Source organism: Monodelphis domestica, chromosome 1 (genome assembly GCF_027887165.1).
Source record: "Monodelphis domestica isolate mMonDom1 chromosome 1, mMonDom1.pri, whole genome shotgun sequence".
In the NCBI taxonomy this organism is placed as follows: domain Eukaryota; kingdom Metazoa; phylum Chordata; class Mammalia; order Didelphimorphia; family Didelphidae; genus Monodelphis; species Monodelphis domestica.
Window position 1 is genome coordinate 385106321 of NC_077227.1, and position 25389 is coordinate 385131709.

Consider the following 25389-nt stretch of genomic DNA (forward strand, 5'->3'; position numbering starts at 1 on the left):
TATATGATTTGTAATTTTTTCTTGACTATGCATAATATTTACAAGAATTTTATTTTTCTTTGTTACATGGGGAGGGGAGAGCTTGGGGTGGGGGAGGGGAGAGCCAATGATAGTGTTGAATCTCCAAATAGAAAAGATAGAAAAAGAGTATCACTGAAGCATTTTTGAAAAAATGAACAGAAGGAAATTCAGAAGGGAATACAGACAAACAGGGCAGTTTTGAAAGCAGCATATTGAATTCATTTTTTCTTTTTAAAAAATCAAGCCATACATAATAGTCACAGTTTTACATAAATCCTATTTTTCCATTCTACATTGTGTTTGGAAATGCTTGTGTTTGGGGCATTTGCAAAATTTCAAATAATAAATAAATAAATCTCCCATCTTTTAGATATCTTGAAAATCAATCCCTTATTGTCCTTAAAATTGGGTTGTCTCCACTATGGATTTCTTCCATGTGTATTTGATCAGATAGAACCAGCTGCTGTTCTTAACTTCATCTTCTTAAATGCCAATTCCATTTACTCACATGGCACATGGGTTACTGAGCTATTTAGAATCCAAATGTGGTAGATCCACTAGCCCAATTTATCATAAGAATACATCACTATCTAAACACTGGCCAATCTGTTTAATTTCATATATATACACTGTCCTCATCCTAGATTCATCCATAAATGATATGATTGATGTTGCTTAGCTGTCTTATATAAACTTTTACACTAATAACTCCCTTTCTGAATTTCACTGTTTTTTTTTTTTGGGGGGGGGACAGTGCATAATTGGTTGCCCTCCATTGTAATGTTTTGCAAACAAGCTTCTCATGTTCTTGTCATTAACTATCATGTCTTCCTACTTAGCAAGGAGATTAAGTGCTTGCTGGGCTCTTTTGGCCTCCTTGTTGTGACAATTGCTGATTCCATTTTCTTCTTTGTATTTCCAGCACCTAGCCCAGTGCCTTATATATAATAAGTGCTTAGTAATTTTTAGAAATTGAATTAAAATAGGTCAAGTTGTAGCTTTTGGAATTGCATGTAATGTCTCACTTTTATAATCTTTGTTTTTTCACATAAGTGTTGATTTTTATCATACTCTAAAAAAGTGGTAATCAGACTTCATATTCACAACAGATTCAGAACTGAATCTCATCTTGATAAACATTCATTTCTTATCTGTTGAAATATAATCATTTTCTCTTTCTTCGTGTGTGATGTTTTGTATTCATCACATTTATTGTCTTCCACCTCTCCTATTGAAGAAACTATTCATGACTGAGTCGTCTCCATCTAATGTACCTGTTTTTACTTCACTCTGAACCATATTTTCCAGACTAATCTCATATCTACTTTTATATTGAGGTCATTGAGGATCAAAATATATGTTGCCATGATCTGAAGTATCTCATTAGAACTTAATCTTCTGTAACAGATGTTAGTACATAAGCTGCAATTTTTTCTTCACAACAGTCTTTTTGCTTATGCTTCTCATGAGTCCTGCAAGGAAAGATGGCCAAGTGACGCATCAAATGATGTTTCTAGTTGCCATTGGACACGTGATAAAGCTGTCTCCACATACTTTATTTGCCTCTTTAAGGAAATCTAATGAGCTAGTCTTTCATTTAGATACAAGTCTTTATTTCAGCTAGTTTTATTTATGTTCAGAATGTCCATATGGATGTGTTTCAGTTCCTCCAATAATATATCAACTCATTGTTTGTTGTGCAAATATAACATATCTATAGTACTAGAATTTTAAATTATGTTTGCATATGGTTTAAAAAGCTTATTCTTACTTATCACCTTAAGTTTCCTCTTTTTCTATTCCACCACCATTGCAATGGAAATTAAAATGACTGCATAGTACCATGGGCCATTTTATATTTTAACCTATTTGAACACTAGTGATAGTGTTGAATTCCCCAAAAGAAAAGATAGAAAAGAGTATCATTGAAGCATTTTTAAAAATGAATAGAAGGAAATTCAGAAGGGAATATAAACAAGCAGGGCTGTTTTGAAAGTAGTATGTTGAATTCATTTTATCCTGTTTTTAAAAGGTCATCATCTAAAGTCATTAAAATGACTAAAGATGAATCTCTGTGAACTTAGCTAGGCTGATTCTTTGACAATAGACAGACACAGCCTTTCCCTGGGACCATAATTGAGGCATTTTCAGTGCTCTATTGGCAGGTGGTGTTGTGGATAGAGCTTTGGATTTGGAGTCAAGAAGACCCAAGTTCAAATCCAACGTCAGACAATTACTAGCTCTGTGACCCTGGGCAAGTCACTTAACCTCTGTTTGCCTCAGTTTCTTTACCTATAAAATGAAGATAATAAATATCTTTCCCTCTAGAATTGTGGTGAGGATCAAATGTGATAATATTTGTAAAATGCTCAGCTTATATAATAAATACTTATTTTCCTTCTTCTCCATCCACCCTAATTACTCCATATCTGATATCCAGAGTGTCATATTCTATTCTTAGTATTGCATTGTAAGAAGGATATTGACAAATTGTAGCATATGGAAAAGAAAGAGACCTGGATGACAAGAAGGCTAGAAACCATGACCTATAAGATTCACTTGAAGGAACTGGTCTAGATTGCTTAAAGAAAACAATATCCAAATTAGCCTTGGTTTCTGTCTTCAAGTCCCTGAAAGACTTTTGTGCTTTTACAATTTATCTCCCAGAAGGCAGAATGTGGAACAATGGCAGCAATCACCAAAAGATGGATTTTAACTTGTCATTTAAAAACACCACCACCTACCACACAGTTGTCTCAAAGTGGAATTAACCACCTTAATATATGGGGATCTCTCTCTTACTGGAAGGGTTTCAAGTCCAGCCTGGAAAGGTATTTTAGAGAAGATTTCTGCTCAGGAATAGGCTGGACTCTCAGCAGCTCATTCTAATTCTGATGTCCTCCAAGTCTACCTTTGTCTGGGATACTCTGGAAAGGGCTCTGTTTGGGGGTCAGACATCTGGGCTCCAGACCAGGCGTTTTTACTATCTGTGGAAAATTTACCTCTCCTTTTGGAATCTCATTTTCTTCTCAGTAAAAGAGTCCCTTCTACCTTTAAAATATTAGAATTCTGGCCTGGAAGTCAGAAAGACTTGGATTCAAATCCTGACTTTAACATTTACTAGCCATGCAACCTTGAACAAACTATTGAAATTCTCTGAACCTCAGTTTCCTCATCTGTAAAATGGGGGGAGGGCGAATATGATGGTCTCTAAGGTTCCCTCCAGCTTGAAGTCTATTATCCTATGACTTCTATATGATTTTAATCTGCAATTTAAGAAAAAGAAATTGCTTAAAACTAAACTAAGGAAGAAATTCCAAAGAGAGTAGAGTTCTTTAACTAAAGGAGAAGCATTCTATAGCATCTGACAATGTTTCCCAAGGGGCCAGGGGGGTTGCCAAAGGGCTTTGCTCTGTTTCTGCATGTGCACTTGCTCTTCTGCCTTAATTATCTCCGTTGCACTTGTGTTCAGTTCGATAGACAGATCTGCTTAATTAACGAGTTCTTCCTATGGGGAAATTTTACCAGTCGCTCAGGATTCCAAGTTTTGCTATTTCTAGCTCCTAATTGGCATTTCCCAAGTGAACCTTGAAATTGAACTCTGACCCCTTGTATTTGAAATTCACAAACTGTGGCACTGAAGACATTAATCCCTAACAAGGTCCAAGGCAGTTCTTTGCTTTTTATGAAGACAGAAAGGTAATGATGGGTCTGCTCATGCCTAAGGGGCTGCCAAAGATGACTGAAATTGCCACTTAGAAGTATAGGAGCTGCCTCCTCCTGGTCTGCTGGAGCATGTCAATGTGCATCTTGAAACCTTTACTGAAATCGGGGAAGAATAGTGGCAGAAATGGGGGTGTGGAGAGGGAGCAGCTGCTGCTAGTAACCCTGGTAGAGGGACTAGCCTCTCTGTGCCTGAGACCAACACATAAAACAGACAAACAGGATTTCTTAGTTGGTGTTCTAGACATTTTGTGCTCAGTGGCGATTGTAGACTTGATTGCCTTGAAAGAAGGAAGCATTAGAAGGATAGGTGAGACCTATTTCCCATGTGCCCCAGAGGTCTGTTGTTCCTGGGTTGCTTTCCCTGTGTGTATCTTTGTACAATATGAATGCTACTAGAGATAATGACACATTCATATAGTGACTTATAGTCATAAACCCCTCTCATCTCAGTTATCTTGTTTGATTCTTACCACAAATCTATCAGGATGAAAGAAATTATTGGGTCCATTTTACAGAAGATGGAATTGTAACTCAGAGGCAGTGATTTAACAATAATCACACTGCTAATGAGTAGCTCAGTTGGCACTTCCAAATAGGCCTTTTGAATTTAAATCCATTATTCTTTTTTATTACATACATCAACATAGGAACTTAGGTCAGCTTGCTTTCTGGTGACCAAATCAGGACTGAAGAATGCTGTAACCCCATCTATACCTTCATTTACCTTCCTGTTCAAGTTTAAAATCATGAAACAGAATATCAGAGCCAGATGGACCATAGAACATAGAATGTCAGAACTAGAGAGTAGACTGGAATAAAAATACACATTAGATTTAGAAGAGAATTATAGAACACAAGATATAAAATGTTAGCACTATATAAAAGGAATTCAAGAAGATAAGAAGTCTGTTAGGATTGAGAAGAACCTTAGAACATACAACATCAGAGCTGAAAGGGACCTGAGAATATGCAACATAGAATGTCACAGCTAGAAAAGTCATTAAAACCTAGAATGTAGATTCTTAGTGTTGTGTTATTGTTGTTCAGTCACATCTGACTCTTCACGACCCCATTTGGGGTTTTGGGGGCAAAGATACTAGAGTCTTCGCCATTTTCTTCTCCATATCATTTTATGGAAGAAGGAACTGAGGCAAAAAGGATTAAGTGAATTAAAACTCAAGTATTTCTGGCTCTTGGCCCAATACTTTCTTCATTGTACCACCAAGATGCTTCACTAGCTCCAGAATCCAGGTTTTCTAGTTCTAATCTAGGGTTCTTGATACAGCTGCATAACTATCCCTTGAGTCAAATCCTCCATTATCTCTTATCTAGACTACTGAAACAACTTTCTTACCTGTATCCTTGTTTCTCATTTCTTCCTTTCCATTTCTTCTTGCTTTTCCTGTTATAGTTGTATTCTTTTTATTTTAATTTATTTTAATTTTTTCCATGGTTATATAATTCTTATTGTCTCCCTCTCCTTTTTTTCCCCTCTCCCAGAACTGACAAGCAATTCCATTGGATTATACATATATTATCACTCAATACCTATTTCTATATTATTATACTTTATTTTTATAATAAAGTAATCTTTTAAAACCAACCCCCCAAATCCTATGCCCATATAAACAAGTGATAAATCATGTATTTCTTCTGAACTTTTACTCCCACAGTTCTTTCTCTGGATGTGGATAGCATTCTTTTTCATAAGTCCTTCAGAATTGTCCCGGATCATTATATTACTATTAGTAGTAAAGCCTATTACATTTGATTGTCTCACAATGTTTCGGTTACTGTGTATAATGTTCTCCTGATTCTGCTCATTTCACTCTGCATCAGTTCATGTAGGTATTTCCAGTTCTTATAGAAATCAAGCAGTTCATCATTCCTTATAGCACAATAATATTCCATCACCATCATTTACCACAATTTATTTAGCCATTTTCCAGTTAAAGGACATTCCCTTATTTTCCAATTTTTTGCCACCACTAACATTTCAGCTATGAGTATTTTTTTGTACAAACAGATCCTTTCCCATTTTTAATATTGCATTCTCGATGAGCAGCTCTGATCACACCATTTCCCTGCTCAAAAATCCTTGCCAGTTCCTATATTCTACCAGAGTATAAATTCCTTGTTTTGTTGTTCAAGGCCTTTTCACTGTGTAGTGCCAAACCTGTACCACCTTTTCTCCCATCCCACCTCTACACAAATGGCACTCTTTCAATAAAATGAGTTTGTGAATCCTCACATGCCAGAAACCTTCACACTTCCAATCCTTTATTCACATATTTCTCTTTGCCTAGAGCACCCTTACTCTTCCTCTTCCCTTAAATAACTTTATACACTAAAACAAGACTTGCCTCCCTTGGGAAGTTTTCTTGGGAACATCATTTCTGTCCAGCCCACCAAGATTGCTTTCTTCTAGGAGCTCCTACCATGATTACCAATTCACTTCTCATTTGGACCTTTGCAAGAACTTCTTCCTATGCCAAGTAACATCTTTCTCAGTGTAGCTTATGTTAAGAGAAAGGATTAAATCTCTTTTATTATCCCCAAACCATAATCTGAAGCCTGACATACTGTGGGCTTATAATAAATATATTTTGGGGATGATGATGATGAAATAATAGATCTCTAGGTATGAAGAAAACTTGATGGAGTCCATCTAATCCAGAATCTTCTCCAAATCCCTCTTATTGGGGATAGTGAGGAACTCATTACTTCCTTAGACAGCCTATTCCAATTTTGGATAGATCTAATTATTAGGATTTTTCCCTCGTGCTGAGTTGTCTTGCCTTTACTTTCCATCCATTACTCCTAGTTCTTCCTCTTACAACAGATCAGAACAAATTCAATCATTCTTCCTCCTGATAGTTCTTCAATTACTTGACCTCATTGGCCTTCTCTTCCCCAGACAAAATAGCTACAGTTCTTTTAACCATTCCTAGAGTGAAATTTTCCATGTCTAATAGGACAAAGTGGTTCTGAATTTCCTACAAGACATTATTCTTTAAAAATCTGAATGATAATATGGACTGCTCTCTATAAATAATGTCTATTGAATGTTTTTTGGTAACTAGCATGATATGACTCAGAGCATGAGTAATCAGGAAGGCTAGCTTTGACCTTTAAAATGGTGCATAACTTGAATTTTACAAAATTTATACTTTACAAATGACCATGCCTTAAACTGAAAATTAAAACTTTTGTATAGTTTGGGGGCAGCTAGGAGCCTCAGTGGATAGAGAGCCAGGCCTGGATATGGGAGGTATTGAGTTCAAATTTAGAATTAGACATTTCCTAGCTATGTGACCCTGGGCAAACCACTTAACACCATTGCCTAGCCCTTATTATTCTTCTATCTTAGAGCTAACACATAGCATTGATTCTAAAATGGAAGATAAAGTTTAAAAATTTTTAAATACAATTTAACTTTTTTTTAAAGCAGTGGAATGCACGAAACTTTGATTCGTGAGTTTTCAAGCCAATGACTTATAAACACTAGTATAAACAAGAAAAAAAGAGAAATATGCTGTAGAATATGCATGAAGGGTTTTATATAGATAAAACTGATATTTTACATTCATTAGAAATTCAAAGTGATTTTGAAATACTGTCATTGTTTTGTTTTGTTTTTTTAAATTTTGTTGTTCAGTTGTATCTGTCATGTTTGGCTCTTCAGGATGCCTTTTGGGTTTTTCTTGGCAAAGATCCTGGAATAGTTTGCCATTTTATTTTCCATCTCATTTTACACCTGAGGAAACTGAGACAAACTTGGTTAAGTGATGTGTACAGGATTACACAGCTAGTGAATGTCTGATTTCAGATTTGAATTCAGGATTTCTTGATTCTAGACCCAGTGCTCTATCCACTATCCAACCTCACTGCCCCTTTAAAAAAATAAACCAACACTTATATAAACTTTTATTTGTAAACATCTTGTAAAGAGTTTTACTAGAACAATTTTAAAGATATGATTATGATAAAGAAAATGATGATGATAGTAGTAATGATAATGATGGTGGTGACAATGATGTCAGTGATTATAGAATGCTGATAAAATTGGTGTTAATGGTCCTGATGATCAATGATGGTTTTCATGGAGGTTGTGGTGGCAATTATGATGATAATGATACAATGATCCTAGATGATTGATGATAATGATGTGATGCTGGCAGTGATGTTAGTGTAGTGTTGAGAGCAATGATGATGGCAATGGTTATGGTGGCAATGGTCCTGATGATGACAAAACTGATTTCACACAAATTGAAAATTAACGGTGTGTCTTCTTCCTTTGGATTATCTGTGTGCTCATTATTCTCTCTCTCTTTTCAGTTCCGGGGAGGGTTTCAGGTATGCAGAGAAGATTGGACTGCTCATCTTCCTCTCTGCAGTCATCCTAATGGCCATACTGGGGAACCTACTGGTGATGGTGGCTGTGTGCAGGGACAGACAACTCAGGTGAGCCTTCTTAGGCGTTCTATTTAACATAATTTCCTTTGGAAGAGATAATGATTTGGAGGTTTCGAGACCATTTTAAAAATAGATTCACCAATTCATAAGATTATTGGGATAGAATATACATTGAAATATAGGCTCTCAAAGCAAAATGCATGAAATATCAGAGCTAGAAGGAACCTTAGAACATAGAATATGGAATTTAAGAAAGAGAAGGGAATTTAGTATGCAGACTGTCAGAATATATCTTACAGAAGACTTGGTCCTTCCCCTTCATTTGAAATCAAAACTAGAGGTTGTAAAGAAAGGCTGAAATCATAAAGACAGAAAGTTTTCAAAAGTTTTAGGGAAATGCCTAGTTTAATGAGTGAAAAATTCTACAATTAATTCCACAAAATAGAATATTCTTCCTTTTGTTCATATCACAGGAAAATAAAAACAAATTATTTCATTGTCTCCTTGGCCTTTGCGGATTTGCTTGTTTCGGTGCTGGTCATGCCATTTGGTGCTATTGAACTGGTCCAAGATGTTTGGATTTATGGAGAGATGTTTTGCCTGGTCCGAACATCTCTAGATGTTCTGCTCACCACAGCCTCAATTTTCCACCTGTGCTGCATTTCTCTAGACAGGTAAGAATAGGCTCATGTACAAAGCTACCCTCTGAACCTGCCCCTGCTCTATGGAGACTTTGGATTGGAGTTCTTTATTTCCTCCAGTTTAGCTAAGTTTTAATTTTTAAGATATCAGTGTGAATACTTTTTCTCATGGTGTGGAGAGGTCCTGCAATCACAGAAGTTATATCACTGTTGTTGTTTAGTCATTCAGTTGCATCTAACTCTTTTGCAACCTTGTGGACCAAAGCATACCAATACTGTCCATTAGATTTTCTTGACAGATACTAGAGTAGTTTACCATTTCCTTCTCCAGTTATGTCACTGTACCTACCCCAATCTTGGCAAGATTTCCTGGGCTCAGAAAGCTTGGAGTTGGCACCCAGTGATCCACTATGAATCTATCCACCAAAGGCCAAACTAACTAAATTCAGAAGCTCATCACTAGTGAACTGACAGATTGATGGTGATTTTTTTTTTGGCCATAAAGAGCCCTCTACTAATATTTAGTAGGTCTATTATTTGTATGGCAAAAAATACATAATTTTACTATCTTATTAATAAAAATGAAATTTTAATATCTTGCTTCTTTGACCTACCTCAAGCATTACCTCCCTGCATAAGAAGGAGGCATCCATATATATTTTTTTATTTTATTATTTTTTTAAACCCCTACCTTCCGTCTTGGAGTCAATACTGCGTATTGGCTCCAAGGCAGAAGAGTGATAAGGGCTAGGCAATGGGGGTTAAGTGACTTGCCCAGGGTCACACAGCTGGGAAGTGTCTGAGGTCAGATTTGAACCCAGGACTGCCCATCTCTAGGCCTGGCTCTCAATCCACTGAGCTACCCAGCTGCCCCTGAGGCATCCATATGTAATGGAAATAACACTGACTGGAGTGAAGTCAAAGGAACTGTTCAAATCTTACACCTGCCATTTACTTACTGAGTAAACTAAGAAAGTAATTTCTTCCTCTCGAACCTCAATTTCCTTATCTAGAAATGTAATGGGCTAGGCTAGAACTTTAAAGTCTACTTATACAAATAAGGAATGTTTAGGATCCTAGTATGAAACATCTCTAAAGTTTATTATATTGAAAAATATTTATCATGAGCTTTTCATTGTTCAGTTGTTTTCAGGCTTGTCCAAGTCAGGGGGTTTTCTTGGCAAAGATACTGGAGTAGTTTGCCATTTCCCTCTAGTTCCTTTGGCATATGAGGAAACTGAAGCAAACAGGATTAAGTGACTTGCCCAGAATCACATATGTAGCAAGTGAGGCTGGATTTGAACTCAAAAAACATGTCAGCTTATTCACTTTAATAATGGAAGAGGAATGGCATTGTGAATCTGGATAATTCCTGTTAGGAGAAATATTGAGTAGCTTCACTGATTACTAGGATGGGAAAAAACCAAGATAGTGAAGAAACTCAAAGCCATAAAGGGAATAGACATTTTTAACTTGGAAAAAGGTAAGCATAGTGAGGACATTGTTGATGTAAGAAAACACCAATGGATCATAAATCATATTAAAGAAAGCAAAGTGTCCAGGGTTAAGGAAAGTGAAAGGTGACAAGATTATTCAAGTGGATAGAGTGCTTGACTTAGAATCAGGAAGACATGGGTTCAAAACCTTTTTCAGACACTCAGTAACGAGGTGACCTGGGATTAGTTTTTTAATCATTCTGTGCCTCCATTTCCTCATTTATAAAATGAGATTGGACAAAAATGATTTTTAATGTCACTTCTAGCCCCAAATCTATGATCCTATGAGACCTGACTTCAAACTCTGCTTCAGATACTTACAAACAGATACTGTTGACTCTAGGTAAATCTCTGAACATCTCTGAACCTCAGCTTCATGAAGAAGCTATAAGATGGAGGTAATAATAGCACCTGACTCAAAGTGTTATTGCAAAGATGAATAAAATTATAGTTCTCCATAAATACAAATTATTATTATATTCCTGTTATACTCTGCCCCTTCACAGGAAGGAAATTGAGGCACAGAAGGGGAAGAGCGTTGCCTCTAGACATGCAGTGAGAAAAGAGTTGTTTGGTTTTTTTTTGGGGGGGGTATGCTTTTTCAAGAGAAAAGGCCCAGAGGCAACTGGTATCAAAACAGATAGAGCATGAGATCTGGATACAGAAATCCTGTGTTCAAATTCAGCCTAAGCCACTTACAAGTTATGTGACTGGACAATCACTTAATTTCTGAGTGCCTCAATTTCCTCAATTATAAAATGAGTATAATAACAGCACCTACCTCACCAGGGTTATTATGAGGATCAAATGAGATACTATTTATTTTAAAAGCACTTAGCACAGTGTCTGGCACATAGAACGTGCTATATAAGTGCTTCTTCCCTTCCTTTTAAGCTTAACACCCCCCCCCCCCCGGGTGGGTTTTCTATGCAGTTCTATACCCACATTTTAAGAAGGATGTTGACAAGTTGATCAGTTTCCAGAGAGGGTGACCATAATGGAAGAGGATTCAAATCCATGCCATATAAGAATAAGTTGATGGAACAAGGGAACTCTCAGAACAAGGACATTACGACAGCCATGTATCATACTGTTTTTGTTATTTTGTTGTTTTCTTTTTACCTGTAACATCACACCGTTGACACATGTTAACTCTGTGATTGACTAAGACCCATAGGTCCTTTTCACTTGTGCTATGGTCTAGCCATGTCTCTCTTTTTGTATTTGAAAGGTTGATTTTTAAGATCTATCCTTTATTACTTCCCATACTGGAAGGGAGTCTATGGGAAATATATACTAATAATAGTTTGTGCCCATAAAATGTTTTGAAGTTATCTACTTTTTCTCCCCACAAAACCCATGTGAGAGAGAAGAAGAAGAAGCAGTATCACCCTGGGATTGTGTATAAGGAGCCTGAAACTGAGAGCCTGAAGAACTGCCCCAAGTTGGCACATTTAGTAAGCCGCAGGACCTAGGAGATTTAGGGACTGATGAGAACTGTAAGATGAGCTTCTCTAGCCCAGTCCAGTCAGGTTTTGAACCCAGGATGTCTTATTAAAACTAGTGCTTTGTCCATGATGCCATGTTGACTTTTTAGATTTAATTAAATCCAGAGCACCTTGGCTATACTAATCACTTCCTGGTCAGGACAAAGTGCACTGCAACTGCCTTATCCCAAGCAACTATTTTTCTCTGCAGCTCTGAGCATAGTGCCTGGCACAGAGTAGGCACTGATTAAAAGCTTGTTGACTGACTATCTTGGTGATTCACTTCTCTTTGGAAATGTAATGGCTAAGAAGTGAAATTGAATGGAGTTGGGACCAGATGTCCTAGACAAGCTGAGTAGTAGCTGACATTTCTCTAGCACTACTATTACAGCATCTCTGAATTCTTGTGCCTAAAAAGAACATTTAATTTAGATTCAGAATGCTATGACTGACAAAGTGCTTTCTTCTCAATGTCCTTGTGAGAAAACAAGTGCAGGCTTTATCATCCACATTTTATAGATGGGGAAGCTCAATGAGGCAGAGGGCAGGAAGTGGTCAAGTCAGTAGTTGTAGAATCACAGCATCTCTGAGCTGGAAGGGACCTCAGGGACTACCTAGTTGAAAGCGTGGTTAAGCATGAATTCTTTCTAAAGTATGCTGGACAAGTGATCAGTAAGCACCCACTGGAAGATCTTGAATGATGGAAAACTAAAAACAAAAGTTTAGATAGAAGCAGTCTTCTAACTGAATGCTAAATGGGACCAACATATATTCACCATCTCTTACTGCCTACGCCCATGACCTGATCTTCCCTTTGGAAACACATATTCAGGCCCAAAATCATTCCTTCAGGTTTGAGGCTATTCTGATCAAACTCTTATATATATATATATATATATATACATATATAAACCTTTTCCAACTCTTATTTCAAGGAGCATGAGTCCTTTCCAATTTTGGGGACTTAATTGCCTTCTCTATAAGACAAAAGGATTTAATTAATGATCTCTAAAGCTTTTTTCAACTCATTTTATTCTCTATGTGCTAAAGTTTCTTCCAGCAATATTCTGTGCATCATAATAAGAGAACAAATCTTCTGCCCTCATCATCTGTTGTTAGAAATGGACTCCTCATGGAGGCTGGATGACCACCTCTGTTGTTACCATTCAGTCATTTTAGTCACATTTGATTCTTTGTGAGACCATTAAGGTTTTCTTGGCAAAGAGACTAGAGTGGTTTGCCATTTCCTTCTCCATCTTATTTTATAAATACTGAGGCAAACACAGTTAAGTGACTTGCCCAGGGTCACATAGCTAATAAGTGTCTAGAGTCAAATTTGAACTCAGATTCCTGACCTCAAGTCCAATGTTCTATCTACTGTGCCACATAGCTGCCTACCACTTTTAGAGAACCATGTGGAAAGGATTCCTGGCCAGGCAAAGGTTGGGCTATATATTGGAGATCAATTTATATAATACATGTAAAACACTTTACAAAGAGTCATTCTTGTTATTATCTTGTTTTTTTCATCTTTGATGATAATATCCTGTAAGGTCCTTCTAAATTCTGAACATTTTATGTTTCTGTGTACACTGAAATATTATACAACACTAATTGGAAATATATAGTTGAAGGGAGGTAATAGAGCTTAGTAGAAAGAATACTGAATTTAGAGACACTGTGCTAGAGGTCTCACTTCAGATCTGCTATTTTTCCAATCCAATAATCCATTAAACATTTACTAAGCATCTACTATGTATCAGACACTGTTCTAAGTGCTAGAGATACAATTAATAAAAAGAAAGATAACCCTCTGTTCTCAAGGAACTCACAATCTAAAAGGATTAGTTAGTAGCAGTAAGACTGTGGGTGCTTTTCATGAAAATCTGCTCCCCAGGCAGCTAGCTGGCTCAGTGGATAGAGATCCAGAATGGAGACAGAAGGTCCTGGGTTCGAATGTGACCTCAGAAACTTCCTAGCTGTATAATCCTGGGAAAGTCACTTAACCCCAGTTGCTTAGCATTTACCAGTCTTCTGCCTTGGAACCAGTACTTTGTATTGATTCTAAGACTGAAGGTAAGGATTAAAAAAAAATAATAATCTGTCTCCCTTGTTCTCTTGCCAATTGCTTTTAGTTATGCTCTCTGCAGTAAGCAAAACTAGTTCAATATTTCTGCCCTATGTCATCCCTTCAAGTGCTTAAAAGGAATGATTACCAGTTTCTGTCCTTTCCTTTTTCTGACCAGACTCAAAATCTAAAGTTCATTGAACTAGTCCTTGCAGGACATGATTACAAATCCCCTTTTTGTCTTAGATGCCTTCCTTTGGACCCATGCCAGCTTGTCAAGGTTTTCCCTAAAAGATCATATAGATTCTAGATGTGACCTGACGCTGTAGGGTCAAGTTCATTGGCTATTCCAGATGTAGAAAGATGTATTGTCCTTAGTGTCCTTGTCCCTGGTTCAACTGGAGAACTGACTTCAGCTTTGGGTACCACCTTTTAGGAAGGACCAGTTGAGTGCAAAGGATTATGAATTTGGTTTTGGGTGGTCTGATTTGGAATTCTGGCTTTGCTATTACTACTTGACCTTGGATGTTATTTATCTGGGCCTTGATTTTTTCAAAATGTAAAATGAGAAGGTTGGATTTGATAAAGAATTCTTAACATTCTTTTTTGTGTGTGTGCCATGGATCCCTTTCATCAATCTGATGAAATCTATGATCTCCTCAGAATAATGTTTTAAAATGCACAAATGAAAACACATAGGATTATAAATAAACCCAATTAGATTGATATACAGTTTTCATCATATTTTTGAAGTAAATTCACAGATTCCAGATTAGGAACCTTGAACAAGATGATCTCTAAAGACTAGATCTTCTCTGATCCCAGGCTAGACTTCATTCCAGAGAATATGATCAGAAGACTTGAAATCCCAGCCTTTGAAGATCAGTTAAAGGAAATAGGAATGTTTTGCTTGGAGAATAGAAGCCACAGAGGGACACAATGACTGTCCTTTAGTATTTGAAGGGATTTTGTGTAGAAGAGGGATTGAACTTGTTTCTGCTTTACCTCAAAAACTGAACTAAGGGCAGGGGAAATGGGGAGATATCGAGAGAACATCTCAACTCAAGATAAAGAGGAATTTCCTAACAACCAGAGCTGTCCAACCATAGATTGGGTTATCCCATTAAGAGTTTTTCTTATCATTGGAGATCTTCAAGCACAAGGTGGATACCCAGTTCCTCAGGAAGTAAGTAATACAAAGAATTCCTGCTTAGGTGCTGATTGAACCAGATGCCTTTCAGTTCCTTTCCAGCTTAAATAGTTAATGAACCTTTGTGCCATGTTCCTCAGGCCCTACTTTTAATAAAATAATGGAATTAGACTCAATTATCTCTATTGCCCTTCCTTGTTTTCATGTTCTGTGTTCCAAAGTACTTTCCTGCTCTGAAATCCTGTGGTTATCCTGTGATAATCTCTGTTTCTCTTTTTTCCCTTCCTTAATCTTTTCCTCTCCCTCATTTATATTTCCCTATCCTTTCTTTCCCTTCCATTTTGCAATCTCCTTTCCTCTACCTCCATTCCCTCCATCCAGGTACTATGCCATCTGCTGCCAGCCTTTGGTCTATAGGAACAAGATGACCCCACTACGCATCACCCTGATGCTCGGAGGCTGTTGGGTAATCCCCATGTTTATTTCTTTCCTCCCCATAATGCAACGCTGGAATAACATTGGCATAATAGACTTGGTGAGTACATGTGGTCTCTAGTAACTTGATGTGCAACAAACTTTGTGCCAGACTATGATTATAAGCCAGTTAATTGAAATGATTTGTGAGACTTTCTCAGGTTTATGCTAATGTCAACTCTGAGAGTCTGCTGTGTGTTTGTGAGTAGCATTCCTAAGTGGGGTCTGATCATTACCCACAAACATTCTGTTCACTTGGAGTATTATGAAGTTAGTGCATATAGAGTTCTGTGTTATTTACCCCAAGCAGTCTTTGTCTTATCTGTCCACATTTCCTGCCATGAAGAAATCATAAGATCATGGGTTCAGAACTGGCAGGAAAGATAGAGGCTATCTGTTCAAGCCACTTCATTTGACAAATGAGGGAATAGAGACCCAGGAGGCTTAGATGATTTTTCCCAAATGACCATGAATAGCTGGTAGACATGGCAGAAGACATGAAAATCAGGAATCTTGGGTTCTAGTCCTGTTGTTACAACTAACTTTGTGTGGTTCTGAGAAAGTTATTTCCCCAATACCCATCTTTGGATGTAAAATAAGATCCGACTCTATCATCACTAAAATGCCTTTCATTTCTTGTCTACTGTGATAAATATTTTAAAACTCTTTCCAGCTCTGACATTCTCTATTTGAAAGTCTCTTCCAGTTCTGACATTCTGGGATTCTATATTCTAGGACTCTGCAGCTCTTAGGTTTTATGTATTTTAAGTTATACTTATTGTGAGGTTCAGCATCTATGGACAAAATCTCTCTGTTAATGAGAGTACTTGGTCACATATTAGTTGTGGCTTAGTAGCTTTGGGGGCCAGCTAGGTGGTACAGGGAGACAGAGTACTGAGCCTTGAATCAAGAAGACTCAATTTCCTGAGTTCAAATCTGGCCTCAGCTACTTACTAGCTGGGTGATCTCAAGCAAATCACTCAACCCTGTTTGCCTCAGTTTCCTCATCTATAAAATGACCTGGAGGAGGAAGTGATAAACCACTCTAGTATCTTCACCGAGAGAACCCAAGTGAGCTCAAAAAGAGTCTGACATGATTAAAAACAATTTGACAACAATGAGAAGTAACTTTCAAGTCAAACATTAAATCCCTTGAGTCCTTTCCAAGAATGATTTTTCAAGTCAAGTGAAAAAAGTGTTTATTTAGTGCCTACTATGTTCCAGGCACTAAGCTAAGAACTGGAGATATAAAGAAAAGAAAACAAATGAAGAAAACCCAGAAAAACAAACCCATTACCCACAAAATGGTGCTTAGATCCTTGTCCTTATATCTTCAAACACTTACCCCTTGAGGTATAGAAGAGGGAATGATCTTCAAAGAACCTGAAAATAGATCCTAGGGATTCAGAATTAGAAAGGATCTCAGAGAACATGAGCCCAACTCATCATCTTACAAAAATTCTTTGTGACATCTTTGACAAAAGGTCATCTAACCTCCACTTGAAAACTTCCAGTGAGATAGAGTTTACCACATCTGGAAGCAGTCCATTCTGACATTGGAAGGCAGCTCTAATGATAGGATTTAGTTTATATAAAATTAAAATCTATTTCTGGGCAATTTCTAATCTTTACTACTAGTTCTTCCCTCTGGGATTGACAGGGACAAGTTTAATCCCTCTTCTACATGATGATGATGATACAAATATCACCAAAACATTCCCTTCTCCAACCTAAATATCCCTGGTTCTGTCAATTGGTACACATATGAGTCAGTTGTCCAGTGTTTCTTTTCTCTCCATGAGCTCCAATTTGTTTATTCCTTCATAAAATGTGGTATCCAGAAGTGAGACCCAGTGCTCCAGCTATGTGGTCTGACTGACCTATCATTTCTCATTCTAGACACCAACTCTTTTTTATTTTAACCCTTTCCTTCCACCTTAGAATCAATATTAAGTATGAGTTCCAAGGCAGAAGAGCAATAAGAGCTAGGTAATGGAGGTTAAGTGCTTGCCCGAGACCACCCAGCTACAACATATATGAGGTCAGATTTGAAGCCAGGATCTCTCTTCTCTAGGCCTGGCTCTCAATCCATTGAGACACCTGGCTGCCCCTTGAACACCAACTCTTAATGCATATATTAGAAGCCAAAGGCTACCATGACTTGCTAGTGCCTTTTTTTTTTTAGCTTGTAGTCTAAAAAGACCTTCAGGTTCTTTCCACAGGAACTGGTACCTACCAATATTCTCCCCAATCCTGTTCTGGTAGTGATTGATGTTTTTTAAAAACCCCATAGGTATTGTTTCTCATTCATCTATATTAAATTTTATTTCATTATAATTGACTCATTATAGCTTGTCACAATCTATTTGCATTCCAATTCTTTCCTGTCTGGAGGTTCAAATGAAGAAAGAGAAAATGACTTCCCAAGGCCTGCATTTAACCCATAGTATAGGTGCATAATAGTTATTGAGAACCAATCTCCCATGAAATTACTTAATTTCACAATTTTGAAGAAAATATCACAGCTTTCAAAGAGCTATGATTTCACTAGTGTGGGCACTCCATCTACAAGCCCACATTCCAATTTCTTCCACCTTAGACATTTTTCATGAATTATTCTTGTCAAAATTATTTGTCACCAGCAGCCAACCTTTTAATCAAGGTGTCTTTAAGTACTCTGGTTGGTCTTCAAATGACCATCATCCAACCCTTAGCCAAGGAAATGCTCAAAGTCTGACTAGCTTGGCAGGACATTCTAAGGATTGTACTCTACTGACTCGGTCTTTGAGAACCTAGGATCACCTTTATAACAAATTAAGTCCTCAGAGGAAAATTGGTGGACAAGTGACAATAAAAATTTCAATAATAACAGCTCACAATTATAAAGCAGTCTATGGTTAGCTAACAGTTTACATAGATTCTCTCATTTGATCTCTACAATTCTTGAAGAGAGGGAAAAGGGAAGGGAATATGCATTTATATAATGGCTTTTATTTTCCAGGCACAATTCTAAGTGCTTTTGGCAAATATTATCTCCCTTGATCCTCACAACAACTCTATGACGTAGTATTATTTCCTCTTTTATAGTTGAGGAAACTGAGGCAAACAGCAGTTAAGTGACTTGCCCAGGATCACACAGCTAATAAGTATATGTGCTTATTTTTAACTCGGGACTTCCTAAGGCCAGGGCCAGCTGCTTTGGAAATAAAAGAATGCTAATATGTCATTATTACTATTTTATGCACTGGAAACTGAGACTTACAGAGAGGAAATCACTTGTTTGAGGTCACCAGGTGATAATGGCTATGCTGAAAGAGAACTTGGGTCTTTGGGCTCTTTTGGGGACACTTTGATGCTTTTCTTCAGTGTTGTGATCTGGATGATATATGTAGCTCTCTCAGAGGGGAGAGAAGCCACAAGGTAGGAAGATAGAGACAGGATAGAAGTTTTGGATCCCACGAGGGGGATGACGGAGTCCAATTAGAGATATGAGGTGGTCAGAATGAGTCTTTATTAATTATCAATGAGCCACAGCTAAGCTCTGATCAAAGGACCATTCCGTAGGCTTTTACCAGTCCTGAGATCCATACCACACAGGTCAGAGAGGTGAATAGAGAAAGATTAGAGATGGAGCTTGGCCAGAGGCCAAGCTCCTGCAAGGACAGCCATCAGCTAGCTTGAAAGAGAAGGAGAGAGAGGCGGAGCTTGCTGGGCTACTTATAGTTTTTGATATGCAAATATACACAATACATAGGGATGATTCTAATTGGTTAATGACAAGGCATAGGTGTGGTTTCTCTTAACCAGGGGAGAACAAAGAAACCTGTTTTCCCGCCTAACCTGGGAGAAGCTGGGGTCAAGGGTCAGAGGCCTTCCCAGCCATGAGCAATACTGAGCATGCTCAAGACCGAGCATGCTCTCTTCTAAGGCAATCTGCACATACCAACTGTTCCCCTTGCCCATAGCTAGGGGGTGGGCTGCTACAATATAGAACATGAATCTGATCCTCCAGAAAGTCTACTGGGACCTTGATTGCCTCTCCCAACATTGGAGACCAAGGAACAGAGGCATAAAGGACTTGAAAAGCATCTAGTCCAATCTGCTCACTGTATAGATGAGGAAACTGAAGCTCCTGGAAAAGAACTTCTTTCCTCTGGTCAAATAAGTGTTAAGTATTAGAGCTGGGATTTGGACCCAAACTCTTCTGACTCTAAATCCAATGTTATTCTTCTCCACAATGAATCTAATATCCAAGTACTGTGTGTTACTTTCTTCCCAAAGTTACAATGATGAATGCTTCTTTTTCTATTTTCTTCTTCCAGATAGAGAAGAGGCAATTTGATCAAGACTCAAACTCCACCTACTGTATCTTCATGGTCAACAAACCCTATGCTATCACATGCTCAGTGGTAGCCTTCTACATCCCATTTATTCTGATGGTCTTAGCCTACTACCGTATCTACATCACTGCCAAGGAGCATGCACGCCAGATTCGGATCCTGCAGAGGGCTGGCACTCCTGCGGAGGGTCGCCGAGAACCCCCCGATCAACATAGCACTCATCGCATGAAGACAGAAACCAAGGCCGCCAAGACCCTATGCATCATCATGGGCTGCTTCTGCCTCTGCTGGGCCCCATTCTTTGTCACCAACATCATTGACCCATTTGTGGGCTATAGTGTCCCTGCCCAGCTGTGGACCACTTTCCTCTGGCTTGGCTACATTAACTCAGGCCTCAACCCTTTTCTCTATGCTTTCCTGAATAAGGCATTTCGTCGAGCTTTCCTTATCATTCTGTGCTGTGATGAGGAACGTTATCGGAGGCCTTCTATCCTGGGTCAGACAGTCCCCTGTTCCACCACCACCATCAATGGGTCTACGCATGTGTTAAGGTGAGTGACGGGGCACAACTTACTCAGAAAAGCAGCATGGTGCAGTAGAGATGTCATAGATTTGGATTCAAAATATCTAGGTTTGAATCTTGGCTCTCCACTTATTACTTTTTGTGACCTTGGGTATGTCACTTCCTTTCAGTGGCTTTCAGTTTTCTCATGTATGAAGTGAGGGAATTGAATTATATGACCTCTAATGTCTCTTTCAGCTTGCAAATTTTCATAGGATCCTATATTTAGATTTGGAATTTACCTAAGAAGCCATTAAATCCAACTCGCTTTATTTTACAGTTGTGGAAACTGAGGTTTAATGAGGTTAAATGACTTGCACATGGCTATACAACTATTGACGGTAGCAAAAGGATATTGAACCCAAGTCTTCCTTACTCCAAGTCCATCACTGAATCCACTATACCACAGAATCTTATGAAAGGGGAGAATATCCCACAACTTTTTTTCACAAAGGGTATTTCTGATAACAGATATAGAATGCTAGATGAAATTGTAGTAGGAAATGGAATGTATCATCTCTTCTTTCCCAGAGATAGAGGGGACACAATTTCTTTCCAAACAAATCCATCAAATAGCCACAAAATAATGGCCATGAACCTGTAAGGTATTGCAATGAACATCTTCCTTGGCACCCTTTAGATTCTAACTAACCTCCTCCCAACTGGCATAGCCAGGTCATGTTCCTCTGACACATGTTTCTCATTCCCTTCATTAGCAACCCAGTCTCAAAGGATGGTCTCAAGGGTGAGAAGGGCAAAAAAAGAAGAGGGAGGAGAGGATAGATACTGCTCTTTAGAAGGAGTCAGGGGAACTGAGATTTAGTCTCAGCTCTATCATTAACTTGGCTTATGACCTTGGATAAGTTACTTTCCACCTGAACCCCGGTTTTTCCCATGTGTATAATGAAGGGGATTGAACTTGCTGGGTCTTAAGTGTCTCTTCAGGTCCAATAATCTGTGGTTCCATGAAACACTAGTGTTTTCTAAGAATGAGTTTAGTGGCATTTCCCAGTGTTTTGTATGACGTATCTTTTTCTAGGTCCTGATTATCTCCCAAGTTTCAGGAATGGTTTCATGAACTGAGCTTTTCTTCCTTCATTGGACTGGAGGTCAAAAGAGTTGAATTCTTGTACTAGTTCTGTGACAAATTGCAGATATGAGTAGCTTTCTTAGACACTTGACTTCCCCATCTATAAAATACAGGGACTAGACTCCATGATCTCTAAATTCATTTCTAGTTTGGCCATTCTATGATCTTTGTTATAAGAAAAACTTTTCTTATGCTAATGGTCTATCCCTCTCTGATTCTAATCAAGATTGGTTCTAGGAAAACTCATTCTATCCAGACTCAAACAAGACAAAAGAACGAAGGCAGCATAATATGGTGTAAAGTACTTTAAATCTCAGACATTGGATTTGGTGTTTAATCCTGGCTCTGCCTATGTCATTTCAGACAAGTCTTGTGGCTCTCTAAAGGGTCACAGGAAGAAGAGGGCTTCTTCCTCTGGAAAATGCTGATCATTGGACTAGATGGCTTCTTAGGTTCCTTCTTGATCTAACATGGAAGGTTTTATGAAATACTTACCTACCTCCTACTATATGCCTAAATCTAAGTTAGCCACAAAAGTTGGAGGGGCGGGGAGGAAGGAAGGAAGGAGAAAGGACACAAGAGAAGCATAAGGCTCCGGAGGGGCAGAGAGTGTAGTTAGGAAACAATGTAAGTGAAACAAATCTGTGATTCTAGAGCATACATTTGATAGGTGCCAAAGGAATTCAGAAGGGGAAGGGCTCACGGCACATTGGAGACTTCTTAGAGAAAGTAGGATTGAGTTAGTTCAGGAATTACAGAGCTGGCAGGACCTCAGAGGGCATCTTATCCAGCTTATACCTGAATAAGAATCCTCTTGACAACATTCTGGACAAGAAGTCATTCAGCCTTAAGATGGGTAGTACTTGAATGGGCAGAGAGGAGGAGGGTCTGCATCTCAGCCTGCCAGGAGTAACATGGATTGAGGCTATGAGAAAGCAATAGCAGCAAGGAAAAGCAGGAGTGAAGGGTATTAAATAGACTTTTTTCTTGGCAAAAACATTGGAATGGTTTGTCATTTCATTCTCTAGTTTATGTTACAGATGAGAAAACTGAGGTAAACAGGGTTAAGTGACTTGCTTAAGGTCTGAAACTGGATTTTAATTTAGGTCTTCCTGACTCCAGACCTGGCATACTATCCCCTGTGCCACCTACTTGCCCCTTTAGCCGGATACCAGGACAGTTTGACATATTGGCCAGATTCAGAAAGACCTGAGTTCAAATCATGCCTCCAACATTTATTCCCTAAATGACCCTAGACAAGTGACTTAAATTCTCTTAGTTCCAGGTTTCTCATCTATAAAATGAAGATAGTAATACCATCTAGCTCACAAAGGTGTTGTAAGGATCAAAAGAGATATGAGATACATATATAGGTGTTTATATATGTTTATGTATATACTTTACAAATCTTAATAATATAAATGTGAACTATTATCATTATTATGGAGGTATAGAACAGTAAGTTAGAAGTGACTGAAGTGGGGACAGCTGGGTGGCTCAGTGGGTGGATTGACAGCCAGGCCTAGGGATGGGAGGTCTGGGGTCTTAGACATTTCTTAGCTGTACAACCCTGAGCAAGTCACTTAACCTCCTTTACCTAGCTCATACAGCTCTCCTGCTTTGGAACCAATATACAGTATTAATTCTAAGATGGAAGGTGAGGGTTTAAAAAAAAAAGCAATGGAAGCCATAAGAGTGGTTCTTATTCCGTTTTAGTTGTGTCTATCTCTCTGTGACCCCATTTGGAGCTTTTTTTTAGAAATTCTGACATTCTTCAGCTTATTTCAACACCAGGAAACTGAGGCAGTCTGGGTTATGACTAGGCCAAGGTCACACAGCTAGTGCTTGAGGCTAGATTTGAACTCATGGAGATGAATCTTACTGACTTTAGGTCTGGCACTCTCTCCACCTAGCTGCCCGAGAGAGAGAGAGAGAGAGAGAGAGAGAGAGAGAGAGAGAGAGAGAGAGAGAGAGAGAGAGAGAGAGAGAGGGAGAGAGAGAGAGAGGGAGAGAGAGAGAGAGAGAGAGAGAGAGAGAGAGAGAGAGAGAGAGAGAGAGAGAGAGAGAGAGAGAGAGAGAGGGAGAGAGGATGAAATGCTAAAGGAAAGAGTGGAGGAGACAAGATGTCAGGACATAATCTTCCTCCTGTGTATTATAGAGAATTATGCTGAGTTCTGGGCACTGCATACTGGTAGAACTGTGGCAAGCTGGAATTGTCAAGACAACTAGAATGGTAGAATAAGGAATAGGCTCTTTAGCCTAGAGAAGAAAAGGCTTGAAGGGAGGGTAGCATGAGAGCAATCTCAATTCTCCCTGGGGCTTCCATGGGTCAGAGGGATTACCTTGGTTCTTTGTGATCAGAGGGCAGACCCAGGAGCAAAGGGAGGGGTTAGCAGGAAATAGATTTCTGCCTGTCTCAGGAAACTCTTCCAAATAATCCATCTGAGCTGTCCAGAAGTGGAATGGGCAGATTCAGCAGGCAGTCATGGACAAATTACTTTGCTTCTCTGATCTCAATTTACTCATCTATAAAATGGGAACAGTAGCATTTGCATTCCATACTTTGTGAGATTGTTCTAAAGGAATGCTTTGTAAAACTTAAAATACCATGGAAATGTGAATTCTTATGATATAGAAGGGATTTCTGCTTATGTACCTATTGGAATAGATGACCTCTGAGGTCCCATCTTGCTCAAAGAGTCTAGAATTCTAGGAGTACCATGAAGCTAAGACAGCTTGATGTCCTCATCTGCCTATAGAGATGACTCTGCCAAATGGAGACAATATATGCTTTGGGTGGTCTGAGGACTTTCTGCCTGGGGCAGGATTGATTCAGTACTGAATAATCAATCATTTGTCCTGAGCTCTCCTTCTTCATTATTCCTGATCTGCCATGCTCCCTTATGATGGACATGCTATAGTGTTTGAGCTTGAAACTAATTTCACCTTAATTATCCGACCTAATCCAACAAACATTTATTGGCTCTTTCTTTCAATGAGTATTTATTATAGCATTTGTTATGTGCGGGACACTGCTGGAGGGATGGGGAAGCAATGGCAAAGATAACCTATTATTCTTTATTCCTTGCCATTGTTCTTTGACATTCCTTAATATTCTTTGTTCACACCTCATTCTTCCTTTTTAAGGGGGACATAAGAAAGGGCAGACCCCGGAGCAAAGAGCAAAGTTAGGTTTAGAAGGCCCCCACATTTTACTAGGATCTGATATCCCTTGCTCTCCCAAGTAGAGAACTAGTCTCCATTATTACACGGTGGTTCTTGCTTATTTATATTTTTAGATATAACATCTGTCTGAATCCACTCCCAAATGGGCCATGGAATAAGGAAAACCTGGATTCAAATCCTAGCTGACACATACTGGCCTAGTGGTTGTCAAGTCATTTAGTTTCTCAGTGCTCTAGGCCAAACTCCAGTCAAAATAAATCATTGCTGGCCACATGTGAACTTAGAAAACAAGTTAATATTATCTCTGTTCCATTGTAGTTTATTTATTTTATCAAATTTTTACCAATTACATTTTAATCTGGTTCAGACTGCATGTAGCCCTCCACAGATTTTGACACCTCTGCCTCTTGGCAACTCTCTAAGAATATAAAATGCAGAAAAAGGCAGCAACCTCTATTGGTAGAGAGAGTTCCCTCATCTGGGAAGTTCCTGTTTCAATACAATCACAGCTCACAAAAAACCAAATCACTCTCCTACTTTGTGGCTCAATTTCCTCAGTTGAAACATTGGAAGCATAATACCTACACTACCTGTCTCATAAGGGGTAATGTCAAAATCTCATGAAGGGTTTTGTAAGAATATAGTGTCACATCCGGGCAAGGTCTCCATCATCAGAGATCTTTATGTAGAAGCTGGATGACTACTTGTTGAGAACATTTTAAAGAAATTTCC

The 25389-nt window shown here is 38.5% G+C and overlaps 1 protein-coding gene across 3 annotated transcripts in view; it reads left to right on the forward strand.

Moving 5' to 3' along the window:
* HTR4 (5-hydroxytryptamine receptor 4) overlaps positions 1-25389 on the forward strand; it is a 95176-nt gene that overhangs the window by 67248 nt on the left and 2539 nt on the right. For all 3 annotated transcript variants that reach the window (XM_056811611.1, XM_056811610.1, XM_056811609.1), the window contains exons 3-6: positions 8086-8211; positions 8637-8837; positions 15387-15540; positions 19802-20370. In XM_056811611.1, the coding sequence (XP_056667589.1) occupies positions 8086-8211; positions 8637-8837; positions 15387-15540; positions 19802-20370 (1050 nt within the window). The remainder of the gene's footprint in view (positions 1-8085; positions 8212-8636; positions 8838-15386; positions 15541-19801; positions 20371-25389) is intronic.